Raw genomic sequence first — 23,756 nt, forward strand, 5'->3', positions numbered from 1 at the left:
AGAGATGATAGAGAAAATAACTGTTAGTACCTGTCGAAGAAGCGCCTAACAAAGACCCAGTCAGAGTTTCGTCCGATTTTCAGTCTCTCTCTGTCCTTCTGTGACTCTCTCGATCTCGATCTTTGTCTAGTGAATCAGTCTCTTGTCTGTCTCTCAGCTGCTTTACATGTCTGTTGTCATTTCGTGCGTTTCCACCCTCTCCTTCAGGCCCGCTGTTACTTTTGTCGTTTTGTCTTGTTTTAGTTGTTCCTTGTACGAATACAGGATGCACGGAGCCAAACGGCGAGAGGCAAATGCAGCTTCTGCTTAATTGTAGCGACATGAAATAGCCGAGAGCACAGCCTTGTGTTTGCTACATTAGATGTGCTTTTTAATTATTGCAGAGGTTTCAAAATCTGCGGCGGTTATTAAGTATTTACGCACGATGTATTTGAATCTGAGCTTTAAAATAATATGGGGGGGGAAAAGTGCTTGAGATAAAGAGAAATCATTAGAGCAGACAGAGCATGTGTGTACAAAGATGTTGGTAAATCATGACAGAGCACAGTAGACACAAAGCTATTTAAGGCTGCACTTTACCATCAAAGGTTCAGAAATAATTTATCAATGTTATTCAAGTGGAACAATGACCACGAAGGACGGATTAGTCCAAGAATCCTGTAATGGATTGGATGTGCTTGACTAGTCTCTCCACAGGAAATCCCTCAGGATGCAGGAGGCTTCATGTGGTCACATTGTCCTTCTTTTTAAACTGTACCACAAATACGTCCTCCGAGATGTGCGCAGGATGTGAGTTCAGAGGAGGAATTTTCTACATAAAGCAGCGTCGAAACGGACACAAATCACAACTTGGTTTTGTCTCCAGTTGCTTAACGATATGCACGGGTCCTTACAATGTGCGGCCTGCTCTGATTTGAAGATCAGCTTGTTTTTTTAACTCTTCCTCTCTCTGTCTTTTGTCTGTGTTTTGTGGCGTGTAGAACCACAGCTGAAGGGCATAGTGACCAGGTTGTTCTGCAGGCAGGGCTTCTATCTCCAGATGGGCCAGGATGGAAGTCTGGACGGGACCAAAGATGACAGCACCAACTCCTGTTAGTAGACACGTTACACACCCACACTCACGCACACATACACACACTGGAAGACATCATAAACAATCATGTGTATATAAGGAATAAAACATCTGGAGATATTCAGTCATAGTCAAAAGAAAGTGCACCCTCTTTCAAGTTTTATTCATAAGGACATAATGAAAAATCATCTGTTCCTCAGAAGGTCTTAAAACTATATAAATATCATATATAATTAGGGATGCAACGATACCAATTTTTTCAAACCGATACGATACCGATACTTGGATCTGAGTACTTGCCGATACAGAGTACAAAAACCGATACTTCTACCACACACAAATGCAATGAATTGGAAGACAGGTTTTATTTTATTCTCTGCTGATAAAAAATAAAATCTTAATAAAAATGACCACAAAAAATTTTCAAGTGAAAAATAAGCACTTCTGTTAAATTATTGCAGAGTCTCCACATTGTAATTTAAAAAAAATATCACTGAACTATTGGCACTGTCTCGAGCTTTCAGAATAATAAATAAACACTTCTGTTTGGAATAAAATAAACTTTTAAATTATTGCAGAGTGTCCATATTGTAAACAAACAAAGAAAATAACGAAAGTATTCGGCATTGACGAACAAACTCCCCATCTGCCCGTGGATCATCAGTCCACTGTGCCGTTAAACAAGGACTGACATCGCGCACACACTGCTTGTCTTTACCTCTTCAGAAAGTTTTGGCACCATTATCTCCCTGGTGTGTGGGCAGTTGGGAATTTCATATCGCAGCTCGAGTATGCTGAGAAGACGATGCAATCCTATGTTTTCCACGACCGGCACTGGCTGGTCATCCAGAGAGATAAAATGAGTCAGAGCCTCTGTTATTTTAACTGCCCGTGGATTTTCTCTTGACATTTTTCATCGCTTTTCCAAAACCTGAGTTAAAGTTGGCTGTTCCGGTCCACACTGCTGACATTTTGTTTAGCCTAGCTACAGCAGCCTCCAGTTTCTCTTTTTTTTTATCTGGAGCCGCCAGTCTCACTCCTAACCCTGTGCCTGTTTAGCGCGGGATGTCCCCCTAGTGGCCAATCTAAAAAGCTACAACAGAAATGACAAGCCACCCTCTGATTAATGAAATAAGTTAATATCGGTTCATGGTATCGGTTAACTTTTACGAGTATGAGTACACACACATTTTACAGTATCGGCCCCGATACCCGATACCAGTATCGGTATCGGTGCATCCCTATATATAATATAATATGGCAACAAAAATAATTAAGTAAAATAATTAAGTGTGCCTTTACTGCTTCCATAGGAATTAAGAAGGTCAGTATCAGACAGGTGCTGCTAATCAAATGCACTTGGTTAACTGATCATCAGCAGGTGTGAGCACCTCTATAAAAGCAGAAGTTTGGGAAGTTTGCTGGTCTGTTGCATTCAGGTGTGTGTTTATACAATACCAAGATAGAAAGGGATCAGCAATGATCCCTTTCTATAGAAACAACTGTTGCTGCCTGTCAGTCTGGGTGGGGTTATAAGGTCATTTCCAAACCATTTGAAGTTCATCATTCCACAGTGAGACCAGGTTGTTCAGTAACCTAGAAAACATTCAGCATAGCCGACAGTCTTCCCAAGAGTGGATGTCCTGGCAAATCCACCCCAAGGTCAGAGCATGCAATGCTCAGAGAAACTGCAAAAATCCCAAGAGCTACATCTCAGAGTCTACAGGCCTCAGTTAGCATGTTAAATGTTAAAGTTCATGACAGCACAATGAGAAAAATAGTGAACATGTAAGGATTGTTTGGAAGTGTTGCAGGAGAAAGCCTGTTCTCTCTAAAAAGATCATGGAAAGCATGGATTAGGTTTGCAAGATTACATCTGAACAAACCACAAGACGTCTGGAACAATGTGCTTTGGACAGACCAGACCAAAGTGGAGCTGTTTGGATGCACAGCACCACGTTTGGGGAAAACCAAATGCAGCACAAACACCTCATATAAACCGTCAAGCACGGTGGTAGCGTACTGATAATTTGGGCTTGTTTTGCAACCACAGGATTTGGGTGCCTTACAGTTATTTAGTTGACCATGAACTTCTCATGGTCAACTAAATAACTTTAAATAAATTTGATTTCTAGAATCAAATGTGAGGCCATCTGTCCTACAGCTAAAGCCCCAAATCGGATGATGCAAAAGGACAATGATCACAAGCACAGCAGCAAATCTGCAACAGAAAAGAATCAAGGTTGACTTGATTATAAAGCTGTGGGATCTTAACAGAGCTGTTCATAAACAAATGCCTGCAAACCTCAAAGAACTGAAGCAATGTTGTAAAGAAGAGTGGACCAAAGGTCACAGAGGGAATGATTACGATTAAGTTGCTACTAAAGGTAGCTAGCTACTGAGTGGGTGTACTTTCCACACATTACTTCTGCATTTTGGCTTTTGTTAAATGAATAATGGCAGGTATGTTTCAAATATGTTTTCAAATCATTTTAAGACTTGTTAAAGACCATATGTTCTTTTTCATTATGTCCTGATATATAAAACCTTAAATTTAACAGAAGGTGTATTTTCTTTTTACCACGACTGTACAAACAGCCCAAATGTGTATTTCTGTTGTGGAAAACAGTGTCAAAGGTGGACAAGGCTTTTTCACAGTCTGCTCACAACAATATGTTGCAAAGTTTGTTGCAGTTCTTATTCTACAGATTAGTAGCATGAGGTGTAATGCTATTTTTATGTAAGAAGTCTACACGAAACTGCTTTAACGTAATGGCCAGATTGCCAAATTGTCACTTGTAAAGTGACAGAGTATTTTATTTGCTTTCTTACAACATCTGCTCATGGCAACTAAAACTACAGATGTGTTTGTTTTTCAGAATTTACATTATGTGGAAAAAGAGCTTCCTTTAAACTTTAGGTGGCGCGCAAATTATCGTGAATGCCACACATGCCTCAATGCATGAATTTATTTATGTAAAACCTAATTAATTATCAAAAACACACATTAATTAAAAGTATCTCATGCATGTGCTGCTGCATAAACAATACAAGTAAATTGGAATTAGACTGAATACACATTCAGTGACATCCTCTCTGAGTTTTTCAGGCTATCCAGGAACCGCAAACGTTTACATGATAAATAGTTTCTCATTCACGATCGAACTAGCATTTTTAACACAATGATTAAACATTTTATTAAGATATGTCAGAAAAGCTCTCAGTTCATGTATGTTCCCTTATGCTTCTTGGTGGCAAAACACCTTTTTTAACATTTAAGCATCATTTGGGTCATATAGAGGTCAAAGCCATTGCTAATAATTGGCCTCCTGGACAGACAGTTGCACACTCTTGACACATGCATGTATGCAAGGCACGTCAACCAGTATCTACAGTAAATAAGAGAGAAATGAGAGGAGCGTTTTAAACCAAATATATTTCATAGCAGTGTTAAAACTACTGACAGTGTTTCTCAAGGCTGCCTGGGTATTTAGAGATGACGTGTCAATCTCTCGACCCTCATCTAATATGAAGGTTGGGGCACGTGTTTTTTCCCCACTGTTAAAGAGGAGAGTCCATTGGGAAAGAGAGAAAAAAAGACAAGACAGGTATTCAATAAATATTTTACAGTAGTTATAAGTGGTTAAATAGAAATTCCTCAGTTTGCAAGGGAATTAGTAACATGCTCTTCAGCTTTACCGTTCAGTCACAGTGATCTGCACTCAACAGTTTTTAACTGGTGGCAATGAGTGAAGCTGCAGTCATGAAAGAAGCAATGAGACATTAACAGAGTGTTTATCATTGCTCCATTTGGGACATTTTACGTTTTCTTAGAGCTGACCAAATGTTCTGGGACAAGTGGCTGCTCTTAGAGTTTATTTTATTTATTTTTTAAGGCTCACTTTATCGGACCCTCTTCGCCCAATCCCAGTCCCCCGGGGGAGGAGCGGCAGATGGACAGCTTATTGATTGATGTAGCTTTGTTGTAATATTCTGATGTACTGGGCTTAGAGAAAATCAAATGCTAATCAGCAATCACTGCGGCGTGCCAATCACTCATCCAAAGTGTCCTTTTCACATTGGCCGAGCCGCCTGAGCTCTGCGGTCCGCCTGTTGCGGTAGTGTTCTACTTATTTACTATTATTATTATTTTTATTTATTTTGCCAAATTCCTCACATCTACAGTAATTTATTTATTTTTAACATTTCCACCACAACGAGTCTGCAGTAGGTAGATGAGACAAAGCTTGTTGCCAAGCTGCAATTTATTTATTTATTTTTCATTTGTCTGGTCAGTAACATTTCCTGCTGCATTTAAAGGGACAGCTGTCAGCACCTCTGATCAGTTTTATGTTAATGAAGGCTGTGCAGCACGATGGTGGTTGACTAACTGTGGTATCTATCGAGTCTGATTGCTCGCAGGTGTGCTTGGGCATATTTCCACTGTAAATGTTGGTTGAGAAATCAACAACCATTTCTAAGCAACCTTGATTAATGAGGGCTCTGATATCCCAGGTGTAATCAGCCTTTGATTACAAAGAAAAGAGCACATCCGCTGTTGTGACCTTCATTTTAGGTCATGGTTGTTTTTTTTATGCTTTTACGCAATAATGTGTGCACTCGTTTCCTTTCTAAAGGTCTCAGCTGTCGAAAAAAATACTCCAAATGTTAGTCAGCAAGTATCTATACCTAAGGGTAAATACAGTATACGGTTGATGGATGCATATCACATCAATAGGTGTTCATTGCCTGACAGTCGTATAAAACTTTCAGCAGTTGACAGTGAACTCTGTGGATTATCCAGAGTATCTGGGACATTGTCGTAGGAAAAACACAGTTGCTGTTGGAGGCAGAAATCTCAGAGGCGGATGTTTCAAAGCTGGGCCTCAAACTCGCAACATGAAACGACGACATCTTTAAGCTCGAGCCGTGGGACGCGGCAGCTAATCAAAAGAGGAGTCACAAACGCCCGAGACAATTATACCGGCAGCGATAGAGGAAAGCATCCGCACAATAAGACAATAATGTAAAGTCTAGATCTGGATTCACAGAATGCAACGGAGAATGAAAAACCTAATAAAATGCTTTTTTTATCAGCTGGAGAGGTTCAGGTAGGTGAGAGGAAGCGAGGGAATGGACAACAGACTTCAAACTCTAATGAAACTTAGATATGTAAAATAGTATAGCTGAATAAAATCAAAGGTAGACATCATGAGTTAACAAAAATGCTGTGGATGTTAGGTTACAGCTAATCTAACACACGATTAGTTTACGTTGACCTGAGGAACCAAAGCTGTTTATTATATTGAAAATATTCTCCTCTGTGTACACAAAGAAAGAAGGATTCACCTTAAATCTCGCTTGATGCTGTTTGTGTGTCGGTGCTGTCAGCACGCAGATCACACGAGTTAAATGTGGCACCACTTCAGCCGACCTCAGCGAGAGACAGAAGAATTTTAACAACCTTGAAAGGTCATAACCGCCGATGGGCGTGATTATTTTCATCTTTTCATATCCGAGGATCTAGATTAAAAAACTATATCAGAATGGAAATCGTGAGCATATTGTCGGTGATTTTTCATGCCCTGCCTTTGTCTTTGCGGGTTTATTTTAAAATTGAAAGATTTGCTGCTTGTGATTGTTTAACTGAAGTGACACTCAAGGCCTGATTGGGTTATTTGCTCCGTTTTTGCATCAATTTAATTTTAATCCTGATTCTCTCGCATGCAGAATCCATTACTGTCTTACTGATGTTTGTAAAGCAGTTTTGGTAAAATTGAAGTCACTCTCATAGAGCTAAGAACATAATTAGAAAGCACAGTGATAATGGAGAGCCACAAAAATGCCATAGGTTATTTCTTCTTCTTGTAAACTGCCTAAATGAATTCCTTAGTTGACCCCTCAAAGAGTAAATAATCTCATCTACTGATATTCAGGTTTAAATTTCTGTGTATATGTTGAGTTATAATTCTAGATTATTTATCTATTATTCAGTTTAAGAAAAGAAAACATGATAAAAGATGCTACGTGATTGCAGGAAGTGAACAAAACCACCGGTGACGCTAGCCCCCGGGCTACAAGGGTGCAACCAGCCGTCTGTTTCTTTACCGTCACTGACTGCCGTTCTATTTAAATAACACTGACCGATGGAGCTGAGAGGTGGACTGTGCCTCTGGAAAAAATGAGAAGTGGCTCATATTAAAATGTCACAGAGTCCTTGGTTAAGATATCCTTATGTCCTCCACCTGATCTTTATTTTTCTGGTGTTCAGATTCAGATTGAACAAACATTTTTTACTGTCCTGCAACGCTTTTAAGAAGACTTTGGTCACAAAGTCTTTTATATGTTAAGCCGAACAATGGATGATTTTTTTGCTACACAAATAATATTTCTTATCCAGTTATATTAAATATGTTAATAGACACCTATGAGCACTGGTGTTGGGATAGAAGAAAATAAATCCGTCTCTCTTCTGTAAAATTCAGAATTTAAAAGCCCTGCAAGCAGCCCCACGAGACCGTGGAGGCTGCTTCACCCTTCACCAGCTGACCAAACCAACTGAGCAGTTCTGGGAGCACTGCATTTCAACGAGAGACACACAACAAGTGTGCAGGAAGCACAAACACATGAACTGAGTTTGTCTCCTTTTGTCTTCAGCTCTGTTTAACTTAATTCCTGTGGGTCTGAGAGTCGTGGCCATCCAATCAGTTAAGACCGGTCTCTACATCGCAATGAACGGAGAGGGTCACCTTTACTCCTCGGTGAGTGCACGCACACAGACACACACACACACACACACAGACACAACAAGAAATGCTTTGTTTCAGCTTCTTTAATGCGTGCGGCACAGCACAGGGAGCTTTAACCGATTACAAACGGTATTACGGCGCTTTCCTGTTTTTTGTGCAATGCTCAGGAGAAATTGTTTAGCTTACTTGAATTATCTGAATTTATCAATGACAACTTATTGTGTGATTTTAATTATTGAGAGCTGGACATATTATTGCTTTGAAAAAAGTCAGAAGGCTTTGCTTTGTCTGCAGGGAAACTGTGAGCTGAGAGATTAGTCTGTTAACTTTAGCTCCGATTAAAGTGGTAAATTACTTTGCTTGAATCTGGTCAAAAATAGTTTGGGAAATAAGCAGAGATAGTTTTTAAGGTGTTATTTCATTATTTATTTCAAACTTCATATATTTATTTGACATTTGAATAATAAAATGTAAATAAAAATTGTCACTTTCACCTTAATCGTTTAATTTGGTGGGAAAAAAATCTGTTTAAAAAGAAAACAAGTAAATATTACAGTGTTTTTTCCTCTTGGCAAGCAAATAGTAAGAAACAACAGGAAAAATTAATATTTTTCAAGGAAGGTAACACAGGGTTATTACGTTTACTGTGCATGGATTGGTTAAACTTGTGATTTCTTTTGTCATTTTTGCTTAAATGGCTCATCAGTTATCAAAATGAGGGCCTATTATTTCTGTGAATTACCTAATGGGCTCCTTGACTAATTTCCAGAATAACATTTGGATCTAGTGACACTCTTTAAAAGAGCCAGATGTGAACTAAATGAATCACCGTCCGGCTAATGTGACAGATATTTTAAAACATATATCATCACCTTCCACACTGACGTTATATTGTGTGGAAGAAACATGAGGGGATTTTTGTGTACAGCCCTGCTTAGTTACCAGGTGTAGGGACTGTTTGGACTGTATCCAGGGACCTTGGTCTTGATGTGGAGTTTTTGGCTCAAAGGACACATGAGCTTATGCCGTGGTTAGGCGTCCGTTATCCATCTGTCCGTGTCAACGAGAATCACTACGCCTCCTAGAGTTTTATCGGTCGTGCACACAGCGATCAACCAATGCGTCTCGACTCAAATTGTGCTCAAGGTCAAGGTCAAGTTTGTCATTTTACAGGCACTTTTCCATTTTCACAAGATTCACTTTTCCTCCTGGAGTATTAGTCATATTTTACTTTCACACAACAATCATCTCATGGGTCCTTACCCGAACTGAGGTCAAGCTCAAGGTCATATTTGCTGCTTTAGCTTCTGTTTTAACAGCATAACTTTCTTGCACAATACTTAGAGTTTCACCAAATTCTCACACTTGATGTACTGAACAATAGTCAGTTGAAACCATTTAGCATTTAGAAACCATTTAGCAAAGATTCTCAGTGTCTGCATGCACATAAGTACAAAGAATGAGCTTCATGAAAATACTAAACAAAGTTTAAATATCACTTTGCACACGTGTTGAATCCCACATATCCTGTTAGATGGTGATGAGCATGATCTTATTGGTCATGATTGTGGAGGGAGTGGTCTTATTGGTTGCCTCCCACATTAGAAGGGATGGTTGGAGGGCCTCCCTATTACCATAACCTAACATCAGTATTGGGACCAGTGCTCTGAAATGCTTATACATTCATGTATTTTCATGCTTATTATGGCTACAATGTTAAAACACTTTCCTTTGACCTGAATTTGAGTGTTTATGAGCCCCATTGACCTAATAAAGGACTTTTGATTCTCATTAGCTTGTGCAGTACTTTTCACTTCTGTTCTGCACTTCACACATTACAAAAACCTGTGAATTGTGATAGATCGTGAGCTGTGTGAGCCACTACGTCACAGATCTTCTGTATTCTGCTCTGTGTGACGGTACACTGATTAAAAATCAGATGCAAAGACCACTAACCCAGCATGTGTTGGGAAACTTTACTGAAATCTGGCTTTAAAGTATGAAAATAAAAAAACATACGCTGTTGTTCTATAAAGCTGGCAATGAACTGCTGCTGATTAATTCTTAAAATCAATTAAAAAATAAACTGGAAGGCTCGTCAGAGTTTTGATTGAGAGACGAATACTGAGTCAGAGCCAGCGGTTCATAATAGCACAAAAAGCTTTTTTCATGTCAGAAGATAATGTGAAAGACCCATTTTTTAGGTTTTGTGGGACAGAAGATTGGAGACAGTTTCATTAGATAGAAAGAGAGAGATGAAAAGAGAGATAAATTGCTTTGAATAGATGCCAGTGAAGCATATTAGCCTGATTACAGACGAGTATGCGTTCAGTCGGTCTTTTATTATTTGATAATCGTTAGATTCTGTGTCCTTTCCAGAAGCATCTGCTTCCTGAACATAAAAAATTCAGACAATGAAAAAAAGAAAGAAAGAAAAATCTGAAAACCTTGTCGAATAATTGAAATAAGAAAGAGACATGGAGAACAATAAGAAAGACATGACAGGGAGACGGCAGAAGAGGTGAAGAGCAAGTGGAGCGGAGCAGGATGGAGGGGACGTGAGGTAGAAGAGTGGCGGCGTGAAGATGTTTGAGCAGAATATGAATTATTTCCATGCTGACTCTTCAGAGAAAGTTCAACCTCTTCCACTGACGTCCCCTCTTCTGACATCACCCCTGCTTCCTCCCCTTCATTTCTTTTTTTGGTTGGAGATGACAGGAGCTGAGGAGGAGGGGAAAGGAGGTGACGGGAGAAGGAGAGAAGTAAGGAGAGGTGATGGAGAAAGAGAGAGAGAGGGAGGGAGGAGACGGGGGAATAGAAATGGATGGCGGCGGAGAGGAGAGGCAGAGACAAGAGAGATGAAAGGAGGGAAATGAAAGGGAGAGGTGAGAGGAAAAAGGGTGAGGCCAGTACATGACAGAAAAAAATGAAAGGAGGAGAGGGGAGAAGAAAGAATAGACTTGGATGTGAGGCAGAAGAAAAGAAAGTGGAGAGAAAGTAGGGCAAGGACAATGAGGAAAAGATCAAGAGGATGGAGGAAAAGGGCTGCAGACAGAAAATAAGAAAGGAGGGAAGGTGACACAGAAGAGGTGAAAATGAAGAGCATGTAAAAGGACGAGACAGTCAAGGAAAAATGGGAAAGGAACGAGAGTAAAAGTCGTAAAAAATGACAGAAGGAGGTGGAGAGAGGAGATGAATGCAAGAAAGACAAGAGAAAATAGAAATATATGATGTAAATGTGAGGAAACGACATTGATTAAATAAGAAAGAAATCTGGAAATGAAGGAGAAAAGGGTAAAACAGAGGAAAAGACTGAAGGGAGGGGACTGCAGACAGAATGAAATGAGGTAAAATGTTGTGGAGCTAGACGTGCAAAACACAAATGAAAAATGTATGGAGAAAAGGGGAGAGGATGGAGAGGGAGGAGGCGAAATGTTTAGGAAGAAGGGGGAAAAGGACGAGAGGAAAAAGTTGTAAAAAAAAAGAAGAAAGGAGCAAAAACAAGCCTGTGGACAAAAGGGGGTAATCGGGAAGAGAAAGAACGGAGATCTGTGCTGCTCTGCTGGGCTTTCTCAGCCTGTCGCTGAAAGTCACAGATGCATGAGGACTTCCTGTAAATAATTGAAGAGGGGGAGTCCCCCCCTACATATACACACTCACACTCAGCATAAATCCCCTCTAAAGCTGCATAGAGGGAAAGTGAGCATGTTTGATCATTTTCCAGCTCTGTGACCGATGTGCAGACAGCTACAAGATAACAAATATATAAATTATATACAGCAGGATGGGTTTATTGTGATGTCAGCACTGCTTGATGCTTAATTGGTTGCTGCAAAGGTCCTGGCTGTTGGAGTGGCTCGCACTGGTAGTGTGAACCAACCTGTAGAAATACTCATTAAATGTTATAAGGGTGCCATCACAGTTCGTTTTATCCTGCTCTGGACATGAGCAGCGATGTTTAGCTTTATGTATTTGGTAATTGGTTGTTTCAGGTTCGCACTAACCAAAGAGCTTTATTTTGGACACAGTTTGGTTTATCTTTCATCCCTCTTGGCTACATAGGAATTGGACTCCAGTGCCTGCAACTTCAACAAGACATGGTGCACTTGTTAGCAGTCTGTTCTGTAACGACTTCAAGATAGACCAGCAGTCCAAAGCATTTTGCACTTGGAAGGACTTTTACATTACAGCGTGTTTGCTAGCAGGTGTAAAAACATTATCTTGTAGCCGCAGTTGTGTGAAAATGTAAGCAACCCTTTCAAACAGTGCCTGCAGAAAAAGGTGATATATTTCAAGAACACCACAAGGAAAATCAGCTTTTTCTACCATATATTAATTAAAGGGTTTTTTTAAGACAGATATCAATACTTGGTGATTTTAAATTCTGATATATCAGACGATATTTTCTTTCCAACACACAAAACATAAACAGATTTTATCAATATAATATCAATCTATTGTCACAACTTGTGGGTTACCCCCTTACTCTCTGACAAACCCTGCTCAGGTCAGTCGGTTGTTTTTGTCACAGTGATGTGGGAGTCGACAAATTATGCAACTTCCACACTCATAACATGGTTGAAGGGCGCTTCTTCCTGCTCTTTGTTACGTTTTACATTTGAATTTATCATCTGTTATAAATGCCAACACTGATATACCAGCAAATAGCTAATATCAGCAGGGCCAATATATACATCTTTGACATAAGACTTATGTGCTTCCTAAATTCCTTTTTTTCAAGGATGCCTTCTTGTTTCTTCCATATAAAGCCTGTATTAAATACTCCACAACAATTAAATGTTTAACTATGAGCTATTCAGCAACCGTTCAGTTTTTTTTAGACATTTCTTAGGAGAATTGTTGATTCTCTTAGGCTACGTCCACACATACCCGGGTATTTTTGAAAACGCAGATTTTTCTATGCGTTTGCACCTTTCGTCCACACGTAAACGGCGTTTTCGGTTACTGAAAACTGAGATTTTTAAAAACTCCGGCCAGGGTGGATATTTTTGAAAACTCCGTTTTTGCATTTACGTGTGGACAAGAAAAACGGAGAAAACGCAGCGTCAAAGGTGTGCGCCTTTTTTGATGTCACACTGTGCGCCACGTTATTGTTTCGGTGAAATGAATTTCTACAACAATATTACTGTTAATTGTACTCTCTGCAGTGTTTAAATGCTTACATATACACACACAGTTACTGTCCCTCCACACATACGACTCGGTTCTGCTTCTATGCCCCATCTTTGTTTACTATTTCCCACCGAGGCTTCTAGACTTCTGACTTGGCCAACATTTCTACACGGTTAGGAATATATCGCCACCTGTTGCTTTGGCATGTTCCTAGCAGCGTTTTCCTTCATTTCTGCGTTTACGTGTGGACGGGATTATTTTTTAAAACGAAAACGGAAAATTTCAGTTTTCAAAAATACCCGTGTACGTGTGGACATGGCCTTAAGGTCGTTATCTTGTTACAAGGACCACCTCTAGTTCAACTTCAGTTTTTAGACAGATGGCCACACATTACCTCTTTAATATGATAGAAAGTCCACAGCTGTGGTAATGGCTGGGATCTGGTCAGTCCACAATAAAGCAAAGCAAAAGTGAAGTCTAACATTTCCAACACCACGCTTGACAAGTGGTAAAAGAGTCTTCTCTTAACAAAGCTGTCTTTGGTCTCTGCCAAACATGGGTATGGTTACTGTGAACACAGCAAATAATGTGCCCAGTACACATTATTTCAAAAGATCTTTGATGTTTGTAGGTCTGTCAAAAAGGAAAGATAGTCAGATGCTAATTGATACTAAAAACTGTCGCTTTAGATCAGGGGTGTCGAACTCCAGGGCTCGAGGGCCGGATTCCTGCAGGCTTTAGATCTCACCCTGGGTCAACACACCTGAATCAAATGATTAGTTCATTACCAGGTTTCTGGAGAACTTTAAGACATGTTGAGGAGGTCATTCAGCAATTTGGATCAGCTGTGTTGGATCAAGGACACATCTAAAACCTGCAGGACACCGGCCCTCGAGGCCTGGAGTTTGACACATGTGATTTAGATACTTACCAGCAAACAGAACTGATACCAACAGAGCCGTCTTCGCTTCTCCCAGTCAACACAACCTCATACAGCATTGCTGCAAACAGGCACATCTGACCTCACTAACAGCTGAACACAAACACGAACAGCTAACTTTTTTAATGTTAGTAGGTGACATTCACAACACTAAACAAGATCGTGGCTCAAGAGTTGGGAGTTCGCCTTGTAATCGGAAGGTTGCCGGTTCGAGCCCCGGCTTGGACAGTCTCGGTCGTTGTGTCCTTGGGCAAGACACTTCACCAGTTGCCTACTGGTGGTGGTCAGAGGGCCCGGTGGCGCCAGTGTCCGACAGCCTCGCCTTTGTCAGTGCGCCCCAGGGTGGCTGTGGCTTGTAGCTTGCTGGTGTGTGAATGGGTGGATGACTGGTTGTGTAAAGCGCTATACAAATAAAGGCCATTTACTAAACAACACTTTATGAGGAATTCTAAGAGGTCAGTAAATCTCCTATTTCAATGACATTAAAGTATTAAACTGTGATCACAAACATCAGCCTGTCACACGTGTTAACATTAGCCATTTCACTATAAGCAATTATTCCACAATCATATCGGCCATCTCTTAAGGTATCATTAAAGTAACGGCAGTGGCTAATAATAAAACAGTAATGTTAATGTTGAAGCTGGGTAGCAAACTATCATTGAACTTTTATCTGTATTTTCCTATCGATAAAGACCCACACCACCCACTGCCATCCGTATTACACCAAAGTACAAAGACATTTTCTGTAATTTAATGAAAAGGTTATATACTAAATTCATAATTACAGAACAGTGGGAGCAATGATCTATCAGAACGTTGTCTGTAACACACATTTAATCATATAGTTTCACTGGACTGGCTCACTTATCATCAAGTGGACTGAATGTGGCTCACGTCATCCCTGCGCTCGACCTTTGCATAGTTTTTTTTCTTTTTAGAAAATGTTAGTTTTGCTTACCTACCATTTTTGCTATCTCTATTCTGATTGTAGAATTTACATAAATTGAATAGAAAATTGATTTGATTTGATTCATGCGCGCTAAGAGACCTAATAGTTCTTAGATCTTTCCAGTGGTGACACATCAGCAGCACGCAGAACACCAGACCCCAGATGAAACAGGCTTCAGATGACGGTCATTAAGGAGGATCTAATCTCTGGCACCTAATATAAAACTCCTGATTCTGATTTTGTAAATCTGAAGGTTACGTAAATATAACCTTTTACATGTTTTCATGTGACAGAATGCCAAGAAAATAAAATATTTGCTTGTCTAAATAGATTGAAAAGGCCACAGTTTCTACAGGATGTGTTTCTTTTTGAGTATATTTAAAAATTTCTAGCCTCTTATCCGATATAGTTTAAATAATATTTATTTTGTGACCCATTAAGCATCAGTGTGTGTGCGCAGTGTGATGGACTAAACTAAACAGGAGTCCAGTTCAGGTTCTTGCAGATGGAAAAATAATTCCATCGATCTCAACTTTCATATTCGGAATTAAAAGTGCCAGAACGATTCACACGACTTCACAGCCTACATTATGCATTCAAATCCCTGAATAAATGTGTCTCATTTGTCACTGAAAACAAGGAAAGGGACATTTTTGAAGAAATGTGAAGTAATGTAATCAATTTTAACACATTTTCTTCTGACGTGTCATCACTCACAGTTCTCAATTGTAAATGAAACTGAATTTTCTTCTCCAAATCTCAAAAAATATGAGAGGTAAAATGTAATAATGTGCATTTCGGGGTTGCGTGTTTTTTTTTTTTACTCTTTAAATGTCAAAAAAGACAAAAAAAAAAAAGGAAACATTTCTTTTTCCCAAATTGCTTTCAGTATCCAAGCTGTGTATGTTGATTACATCATCCTCAGACATTACATTATTCCTGGTATAGTGCGTTTTCTTTGCAGCTTCTTCCTGGATGTATGCTGCTCTTCTCTTGGTGTGTTTTTTATCCTCTTATTGCAAATTGTTAATGATATGCTGCAAACTTAGTTATACATGGTGGCTCTTATTAATCCCAGATAACCATCATCTGGCGGCTGTGTGGTTGTGCACGTATGTGTGGTTTGTGTGTGGGTTTGGGAGTGCGTGCGCTCAGCTAACAGATGGCACAGTGTGCAATGAGCTGCTATGTGATAATTATGGAGCATGCTGGGGGAAGTGGAAAAAAAGTGCTGATGAGTTTGGGACTGTGTGTGTTTGCGTGTGAATGAGGACGAGAGTGGTAAAAGAGTGCGTCCCTGCGCAGAAGGGTGAATATTCCACGCATCGGTATGTTGTGTGCGCGCGGACGTATCAGGGGTGTTGGGTAGGTGTAGGTGTGAAGATGTCGGCTGAGAGGTGAAAGAGGAAATTGAGTTTTTGCCTTGTTTTTTCTTTTTTCTTTTTGCAAAATCATTGCACATTTCCTGCATCTCACCGCTGTTACCGCCACACTGTGTTCTTCTACCGCTGCTGTATATGGATGAGAAAAAAGACAGGCAATATTACATTAGGGATGGCTTTGAACGTTATTTCCTGTTGATAATACCTGTTGTGACAAACAGCAAACAAAACAGAAACATTTTTCAAAGGTGAATATTTTCATACATTTTGCCAACAGGCCTGTGAGGAGGTTTTGTAGACATGGTAAGTTTTATATACATTTTCCAACCATTTTATTAGTTACACCTTGATAGGGCCAGGTTGAACCCCCTTTTTTTTTCATCTTCAAGCTGCTTTAATTCTTTGTTGCATATATTCAACAATGTCCAGGAAACAACATGTTGGCATGACATGATCACACGTTGCTGGAGATTTGTCAACTGGATCCCAAAGGTGCTCTGTTGGATTGATCTGGTGACTGTGGAGACCATTTGAGTACAACGAACTCATCATCAGAGTGGACAAAGTTTTTCTAAAGTTTTTTGGTGCAGTTTTGGTTAGCTCTTGTGAATTTTACCTTCAGTCTCCTGTTCTTAGCTGACAAGACTGATACCCAGTGTGGTCTTCTGCTGCTTTACCCCATGTCTAAAGCAGTCTGGCCATTTTCCTCTGACCTCTGGCCCCTCTTCTCAATTCTGACGGTCGGTTTGAACTTAAACAGAATCTCTTAACCACGCCTACAAGCCTAAATGCACTGTGTTGTTGCCATGTGATTGGCTGACTAGGTATTTGCATTAACAAACAGATGTAATTAATAAAGGGCCTCTGTATGCTAGGTTTGTGTAGGTGTTGGCATTAGGGTGTGTCTTGACAACTGTCCCTGAAAGCTCCTTTTTTCTCCCTTTTTTTCAATTTGTGTTTTGCTGACTGTCCACCATCGAAGATTAGAAATGCAAATGTAGTCCTTCATGCAGTGAAGTCTCAGTGAATCGACCTTAGAGCCCTGGTCTGCTTGTTTGGGAGTCCCCTGTGAGCTTACACACCATCTTGTTGCTACTCTTCCATCTTTGTCTTTATACACCCCTCTTATTTTTTCAGTCGCCTTTCTGTCCAGGTATCACTAGATGATAGAAACATATTGGTGTACCAATATATAATGTACCTTAAAAGAAAAGGACAATGGTAGTTAATGAAACATTTTTTTTTTTAATGAAAAAAAAAATAGATGATTAGGAGCATTTTTAAATAAAAACACAGAAACAAAATACCGAAACTAGCCTAATATAACATAAATAATAATAAAATACTTATATAAATTAGTAAATTAAATAAGGGACTAGTAAGGTAGAAATTATACAAAAGAGAAAGTACAATCAATAGAAAATAGAAAAAGGTCAACTAAAGTAAAAGAGCTCAGTGAATAAAAATGTAAATGTAATACATTAAGGCGGACTGATTTTGGGACAGGCCATTTGTTTGACTTTGAATAGCGTCAGTTTCCAAGTATAAAAGCCATTAATGCCCCAATAAAATCATTCACTTTTTACAACAGAGGCATTCTGCTATTATATACACAAACATTGTAATATGTGATACACTTTTCTCAGATCCATATCACACGATATTCAGTATACATACTAATTCTACACTTTATATACTCTAGCTAACGGTCATCATACACAGCAGTTCATGACAAGTTTATTATAGTTAAAACTAAAACTCGATGTGAGAAAGCATTTTAGTTTACCAAAATAAAGATGAACTGAAACTGAAACATTTGTCATCACACCTTACCTGATGAGGCGTTAACAGACACGTTTATTAGTCATGAAACATTAAAAGTTATGTTTTTATTCCAGCAGCTGTATTGATTTTCCTATATCTTACCTCTGCGATATAGCCTCCACACAGTAATACTAAAAGAGACTAAAAAATATATTGAAACAAAAAAAGATAATAATAAAGTGTAATAACTGTTGTTTGTAATAAGGAAACTGCACCATATATAAAATAAGTGCACAGCTGGAATACAGTCAGCGTGCTACTTTAAAAATTAAACTCCAAAAATATAATATTTCACTCTCTTTTTAGTTTATCAAAAGTTTTGTATACATGCAATTTATAAAACTGCCTTTTGAGATTCCTAAGCTGACTAATAACATATAATTATAAAGATTATAGCATTTAACAAAAGTAGCATTACATAAAATATAGTTATGTAGGGAAGAAAAACAAATTAAAAAAAGTAGCGCTGTAAAAATAAAATAAAGTAAAATCAGGAACACAGTAATTGTGGTTAACTGATGGGTTTTGACATTTCAGATGTGGAGAAGGAGAGGCTCCCGATGCATAGGAGAGAAGTCTAAAAAAGGCTTTCTCTAATGGTCTCCAAGCTGAAAAGGAAAAAGGACGGATTCCTGGTGTCACAGGAGCAAAGATTTCAGACGTGTGTAGAGATAAAGAGATCAGGGAAGTAGTGAGGGGCAAGTCTGTGAAGGAAGAGCCTGTATTTAATGTGTTTAATGTGTTTAATGTGTTTAATGTGTTTAATGTGTTTAATGCAAAAGACTTTAAATCAGCAGCTTTAGTTCCAGTTATCCGATGCTGCAGAGATGAATCTTGTATTATTTCACGGAGCTGTAAGTAATGATTATTTCATTATTGATCAATATTTTTTTAAAGGTTGTTTGCAAATATGATATGCTCAGAAAGGCATAGAATATTTATTATTTAAGAGCATAAAAAGATCATATCATTCTTTTGCTTGAAACTAAAACAGTGAGGGTTGTAGTCGTGTTCTGACGCTGGGGTTTGGTGATGTTGAACTTTTGGTTCTTTTTTATTTCTTGAATCTCGTGTGCTCGTGATTTCATTGTTGTTCTAATGATGGTGAGTTTTTGTGATTTTTGTGAAATGATTTAGCTGTGTTGTTATTTGAGAATCACGTTTGAGTCTTTTGGTCCGTCTCTTTAGTGTTTGTGTGGTTTCTGGTTATTTGCTGTTTTGATAACGAGCTTTCTTGTGTGCCTTGTTTCAGCTTTGACCTAATATCTGTCTGCTTGTCTACATTTGTGTTGACAGGCCTATATTATGACAAGTCAACCAAAGAAAATCTGAAATTGTCTCTACTCTCTATTAATCAATTGCTTTTTGACGATGACCTCTCTCAATCTCACATAAGCTTAAGTCAATTATTATTAGATATAAAAGCTTCTTTTTTTTCAGCTGAAAATGGCTTTGCAGGTAGTCTGCCTTTCCCACTGCCAAAAGTAATGACTTAATCCTTAACTCCATTGATGTGGTGCTTTCACAGACTATTGTCCGACCAATGACAGGCAGGTCAATTGAAAGCAACCAGTCGATCTGGAGAGCATAGCTGTCGACAAGAAAGTCAATCAGGTATGAAAATAGTTGGTTACTAATTGTGTGACGGATCTATCGGGTAATTATTTGTCTCAGCACACTGTTAAAAGAGTTCTTTTCCATCCGTATCTGCAATGTGGATATTTTTTCCCTTTTCTGCACAGCTCTGCGACATGTTTCAGAACAAGATGTTTTAAGCAAACACCAGGGGTGTGTGTGCTTTGTATGTACGTTCATGTCTGTGTATCTGACACACGCCTGTGTACGTAGGCGTGCGCTTCCATTCAAAACGCAGTTGGTACAGCACTCAGACAGAGTGAGTCCTGTGATGTCTACATCCAGAGAGAGATGAGAAGGAAGAGGAGTGGCAGAGAGAATAAATGTTAGCCATGTGAGTCATGACACACGCACAGATTTTCTGGTAACTAGAGAATAAATTAGTTACTGTGGAGCCGTGGAGCCTCTTCAAAGACACCACTCTGTGAATCGTGACATTGAAGTACCACAGGACAGGCTTCACACTCTAATAGCAGGTTTGAACGTTTATAGAAACATACTGTCCACGGCTGATGTTTCAGAAAGGAGTGATATGCAGTACTTGTGGCAGTTTTTCAACATTTCTCCAGTGAATCTGCACCTTTTTGCAGAAACTCACATCACTAAAATGGAGGCATAGAGAAATCTAAAGAAACTCAAAACACCCCTGGGTCAAGGACAAGAAATATTTTTTATCAGCTTGGAGACAATTTTGCAGACCACGTACAACATGCGTGAATTAGATTCTGAGAAAAGGGATAGTTCTGTGATGGGGGATCCTAAGGTTGATTAGACTTTGGTCAAATGAAGTTGACCCAAACAACCAAACAAGAAAACATCAACAGCCAAAGCCACATGTTGCATTTCAGTATAATTCAATTCAATTAAGTTTTATTTATATAGCTCCAAATGACAACAACAGTTGCCTCAAGATGCTTTTTATTGTAAGGTCCCTACAATAATACAGACAAAATCCCAACAATCAGATGACCCCTATGAGCAAACACTTGGCAACTGTGGGAAGGAAGAACTCCCTTTTAACAGGAAGAAACCTTTGGCTGAACCAGGCTTTGGGAGATATGTTATTTTAAAGTATTTTACTTTCTCAAAATGAACAAGGTGAAATGGTTTATTTATGCCTTAAAGACTAATTTTACAAAAAAATATGAAATGACTCTTCATTAAATTACCTAAAATTTGTACACGAGCAACCCATCATGGATTGCTCAGTCTCCAAATGCAGCGATTAAAAGGCACATTTTGCTGGGTGTCTAAATGTTCAAATTATACAAGTGATGTTACTTATACAAGCACTGCCTTACAACTAAAACATACTGCTGGAAAATGCTGTCTGTAGAAGATCCCACAGAGTTTGCTAAGAGGGTCTCAAGAGAGCAAGAGTGTTCAGAGGCTTTACCTGACGAGCACCTGTAGGGTATGAGAGATCAGCGCAGAGAACTCCTTATCTTTGTAAGCTCATTAAAGCACTTGTTGACCTCATAAGAATTACAAGTAAGCCTGCTTACTAGTTTGAGTTATGTTTTCATATTTGTTCAAAGATTAAACACTGCCAGAGTTGCAGCTTCAGAAATAAGGCTAAAATATTTCTCTCACCCCATAGGAGTATGTTTAAGGGCCATATTAATTTAAAGGAGTGCACAAATATAATTATAGTCAGATACATTCATGCCTTGATGGTGTGCTTTCCTTACTGGCTTTGGTTGAAGCAGCTGTCTCGCTTTAAATCTGTGTTATTTTGTCTGAGTTATATGCAGCTTTAGTCCTGTCTGAGTTTGCAATTGGTCATCTGGTGCCAGACCAGAGGTGAACATGCAAAGTAAAGAATGAAAAATGCCGTTGTAGTGCCATTTACTGTGACTGTAGTTGTTAGTGAAACCAGATAACCAATGATTCTCATTTCCGGTTCCATATATTTTTTCTTCCAGACACCAGAGAGCTCAGTGGTAGAAAATCCTGATTTATCCTATGCTAGGCCTGGGCCTTGGTCTAGCTTAGAGATAGGCATCTCCAGGCCTCGAGTGCCGGTGTCCTGCAGGTTTTAGTTGTGTCCTTGATCCAACACAGCTGATCCAAATTGCTAAATGACCTCCTCAACATGTCTTGAAGTTCTCCAGAGGCCTCATAATGAACTAATCATTTGATTCAGGTGTGTTGACCCAGGGTGAGATCTAAAACCTGCACGACACCGGCACTCGAGGCCTGGAGTTGCCTACCCCTGGTCTAGCCTCTCAGGTATCTCAGTCATCCTGGTCATCGTAGTCTAAGCAGCTTGGAAAGAAAAGCAACTGGACTTCTTTAAGTTTCCTTGAAGACATTTCACCTCTCATCTGAGAAGCTTCTTTAGTTCTAAGAGCAATTGGTGGAGAGTCCCAGATTTTAAGCCCCATGGGAGTGTCCCATAAAGCTTGGGATCCCTTCCCAGATGGCTTAACATCTACTCACAACCTGGGCTATTTGACCTCAGTTAATCACATGATAGGGTGGGGCTAGGTTTCCCAATGGGTTCACCTGAAACCTTGATTAGGGAAACCTTGGCTGTATCCCAATTCAGGGTCTGCAGCCTTAAAGTACACAGCCTCAATGATCCTCAAGGGCCGCGTACTTAAAGACCGCTAAGGCCGGAAGTGCGAGGCGTGTGAAATGGGACGGTCTAGCCTCCGTCGCGCTGCCCAGGTTGCCTAGCAACCATGATACTAACAGCTGGAAACGTTTCATACAGCTTTGTTTGACAGAAATGAAGGAGAAAATCTTTTGTTCATTTGTTTGTTTGTTTCTACATGAGCTTTGATCATTCTCTGTAAGATTAAGCTCAGCTATTGAACGGCGTATATTTGAAAGTAACGGCTTTAAAACCAAGTTAGTACAAACGTCACTAATGTCACATAACTTTGCTGACATGTGGCCAACAGTAATGTTTTAATGTTCTTCGTTATTAAACATTTGCACATAAATAAGTGACATAATATTCAGTACTTACTTAAAGTTTACTCTTCGGCGCCCCTCATCCGCCGTTTTTTTTCGGCAAAATTATCCACACCCACCGCCGCACTATGCATTCTGGGATATGTTGGGCCACGAAGTCTACACCATCACGTCCTTAAAATTCAGGGAAATGAAGGACGCATTTGAGGGCCGCATTTTGAGCAGCCTTCAAATTGGGACAGCCTTCGTCGCGTCGCGGTGACGTAATCGGCCTTAAAATGCGGCCTTTAAGGCTGCAGACCCTGAATTGGGATACAGCCAATGGCTGATTGGGACCCACAACCCTTTTCACACCTTGGCTCGTGTGATTAAGTAGAGGATCAATAGGGGGCCCATGACCCTCTTGTGGACACTCCCATAGGGCTTAAATCTGGGACTCCACCAATTGCTCTTAGAACTGAAGAAGCTTCTCAGATGAGAGGTGAAACATCTTCAAGGAAACATAAAGAAGTCCAGATGCTTTTCTTTCCAAGCTCCCTAGACCTTCTCTCCCTTTAAGGCCATCCTACCTTTTTTCTGATTGGCTATAACTTCCAAATAGAAGGTTTAAAGAGAAGGTGTTTCCTCATAGCCATACCTGTGTCCCTGAGATGACCTCATTAGCGATATCTGCTGTTGCTGACATCATGCAGGGTCAAGACTAGAATCTGTCTGAAATGGAGCATTTGCAGCAGGCCCAAGCATGGGCTTTTGGATCCCATTACTGTTACAATTGACCTTATTTTCAGTAAGAGGGCCACATTCAGTGTGATGGGGCCATATTCAATATGAACATCAACCATTGTAATAATATAAATATGACAGAAGAGAAGGAAAGGAATATTTAGTCCTCCCTAACAGGAGCCTGTGCTGTGGTTGTTGCTGCGCCTCTAACACACCTGATCCAATTAAGAGCCACACATTTTCATCACGGAGTAATTGGATCAGGTGTGCGGATCTGAAGTGGTTGAGGAACACTGTGGTGTTGCTGACATGCTGAGAGCAACGCTGTGATCTGAATCAGATTTATGCTGTAATTCAGTATGCCTGGGCTGGAGGACATCCTTTCAAGTCTCTTTCCCAAGCACACTCCTCGCTCTTTTGTTTC

At 39.6% G+C, this 23,756-nt stretch overlaps 1 protein-coding gene across 3 annotated transcripts in view; it reads left to right on the forward strand.

Annotated features, from left to right (window-relative positions):
* LOC102794093 (fibroblast growth factor 14-like) overlaps positions 1–23,756 on the forward strand; it is a 73,410-nt gene that overhangs the window by 35,764 nt on the left and 13,890 nt on the right. For all 3 annotated transcript variants that reach the window (XM_035913985.2, XM_087835949.1, XM_035913986.2), the window contains exons 2-3: positions 981–1,091; positions 7,730–7,833. In XM_035913985.2, the coding sequence (XP_035769878.2) occupies positions 981–1,091; positions 7,730–7,833 (215 nt within the window). The remainder of the gene's footprint in view (positions 1–980; positions 1,092–7,729; positions 7,834–23,756) is intronic.

This window comes from Neolamprologus brichardi, chromosome 23 (assembly GCF_056152115.1).
Source record: "Neolamprologus brichardi isolate AB-2024 chromosome 23, ASM5615211v1, whole genome shotgun sequence".
NCBI lineage: Eukaryota > Metazoa > Chordata > Actinopteri > Cichliformes > Cichlidae > Neolamprologus > Neolamprologus brichardi.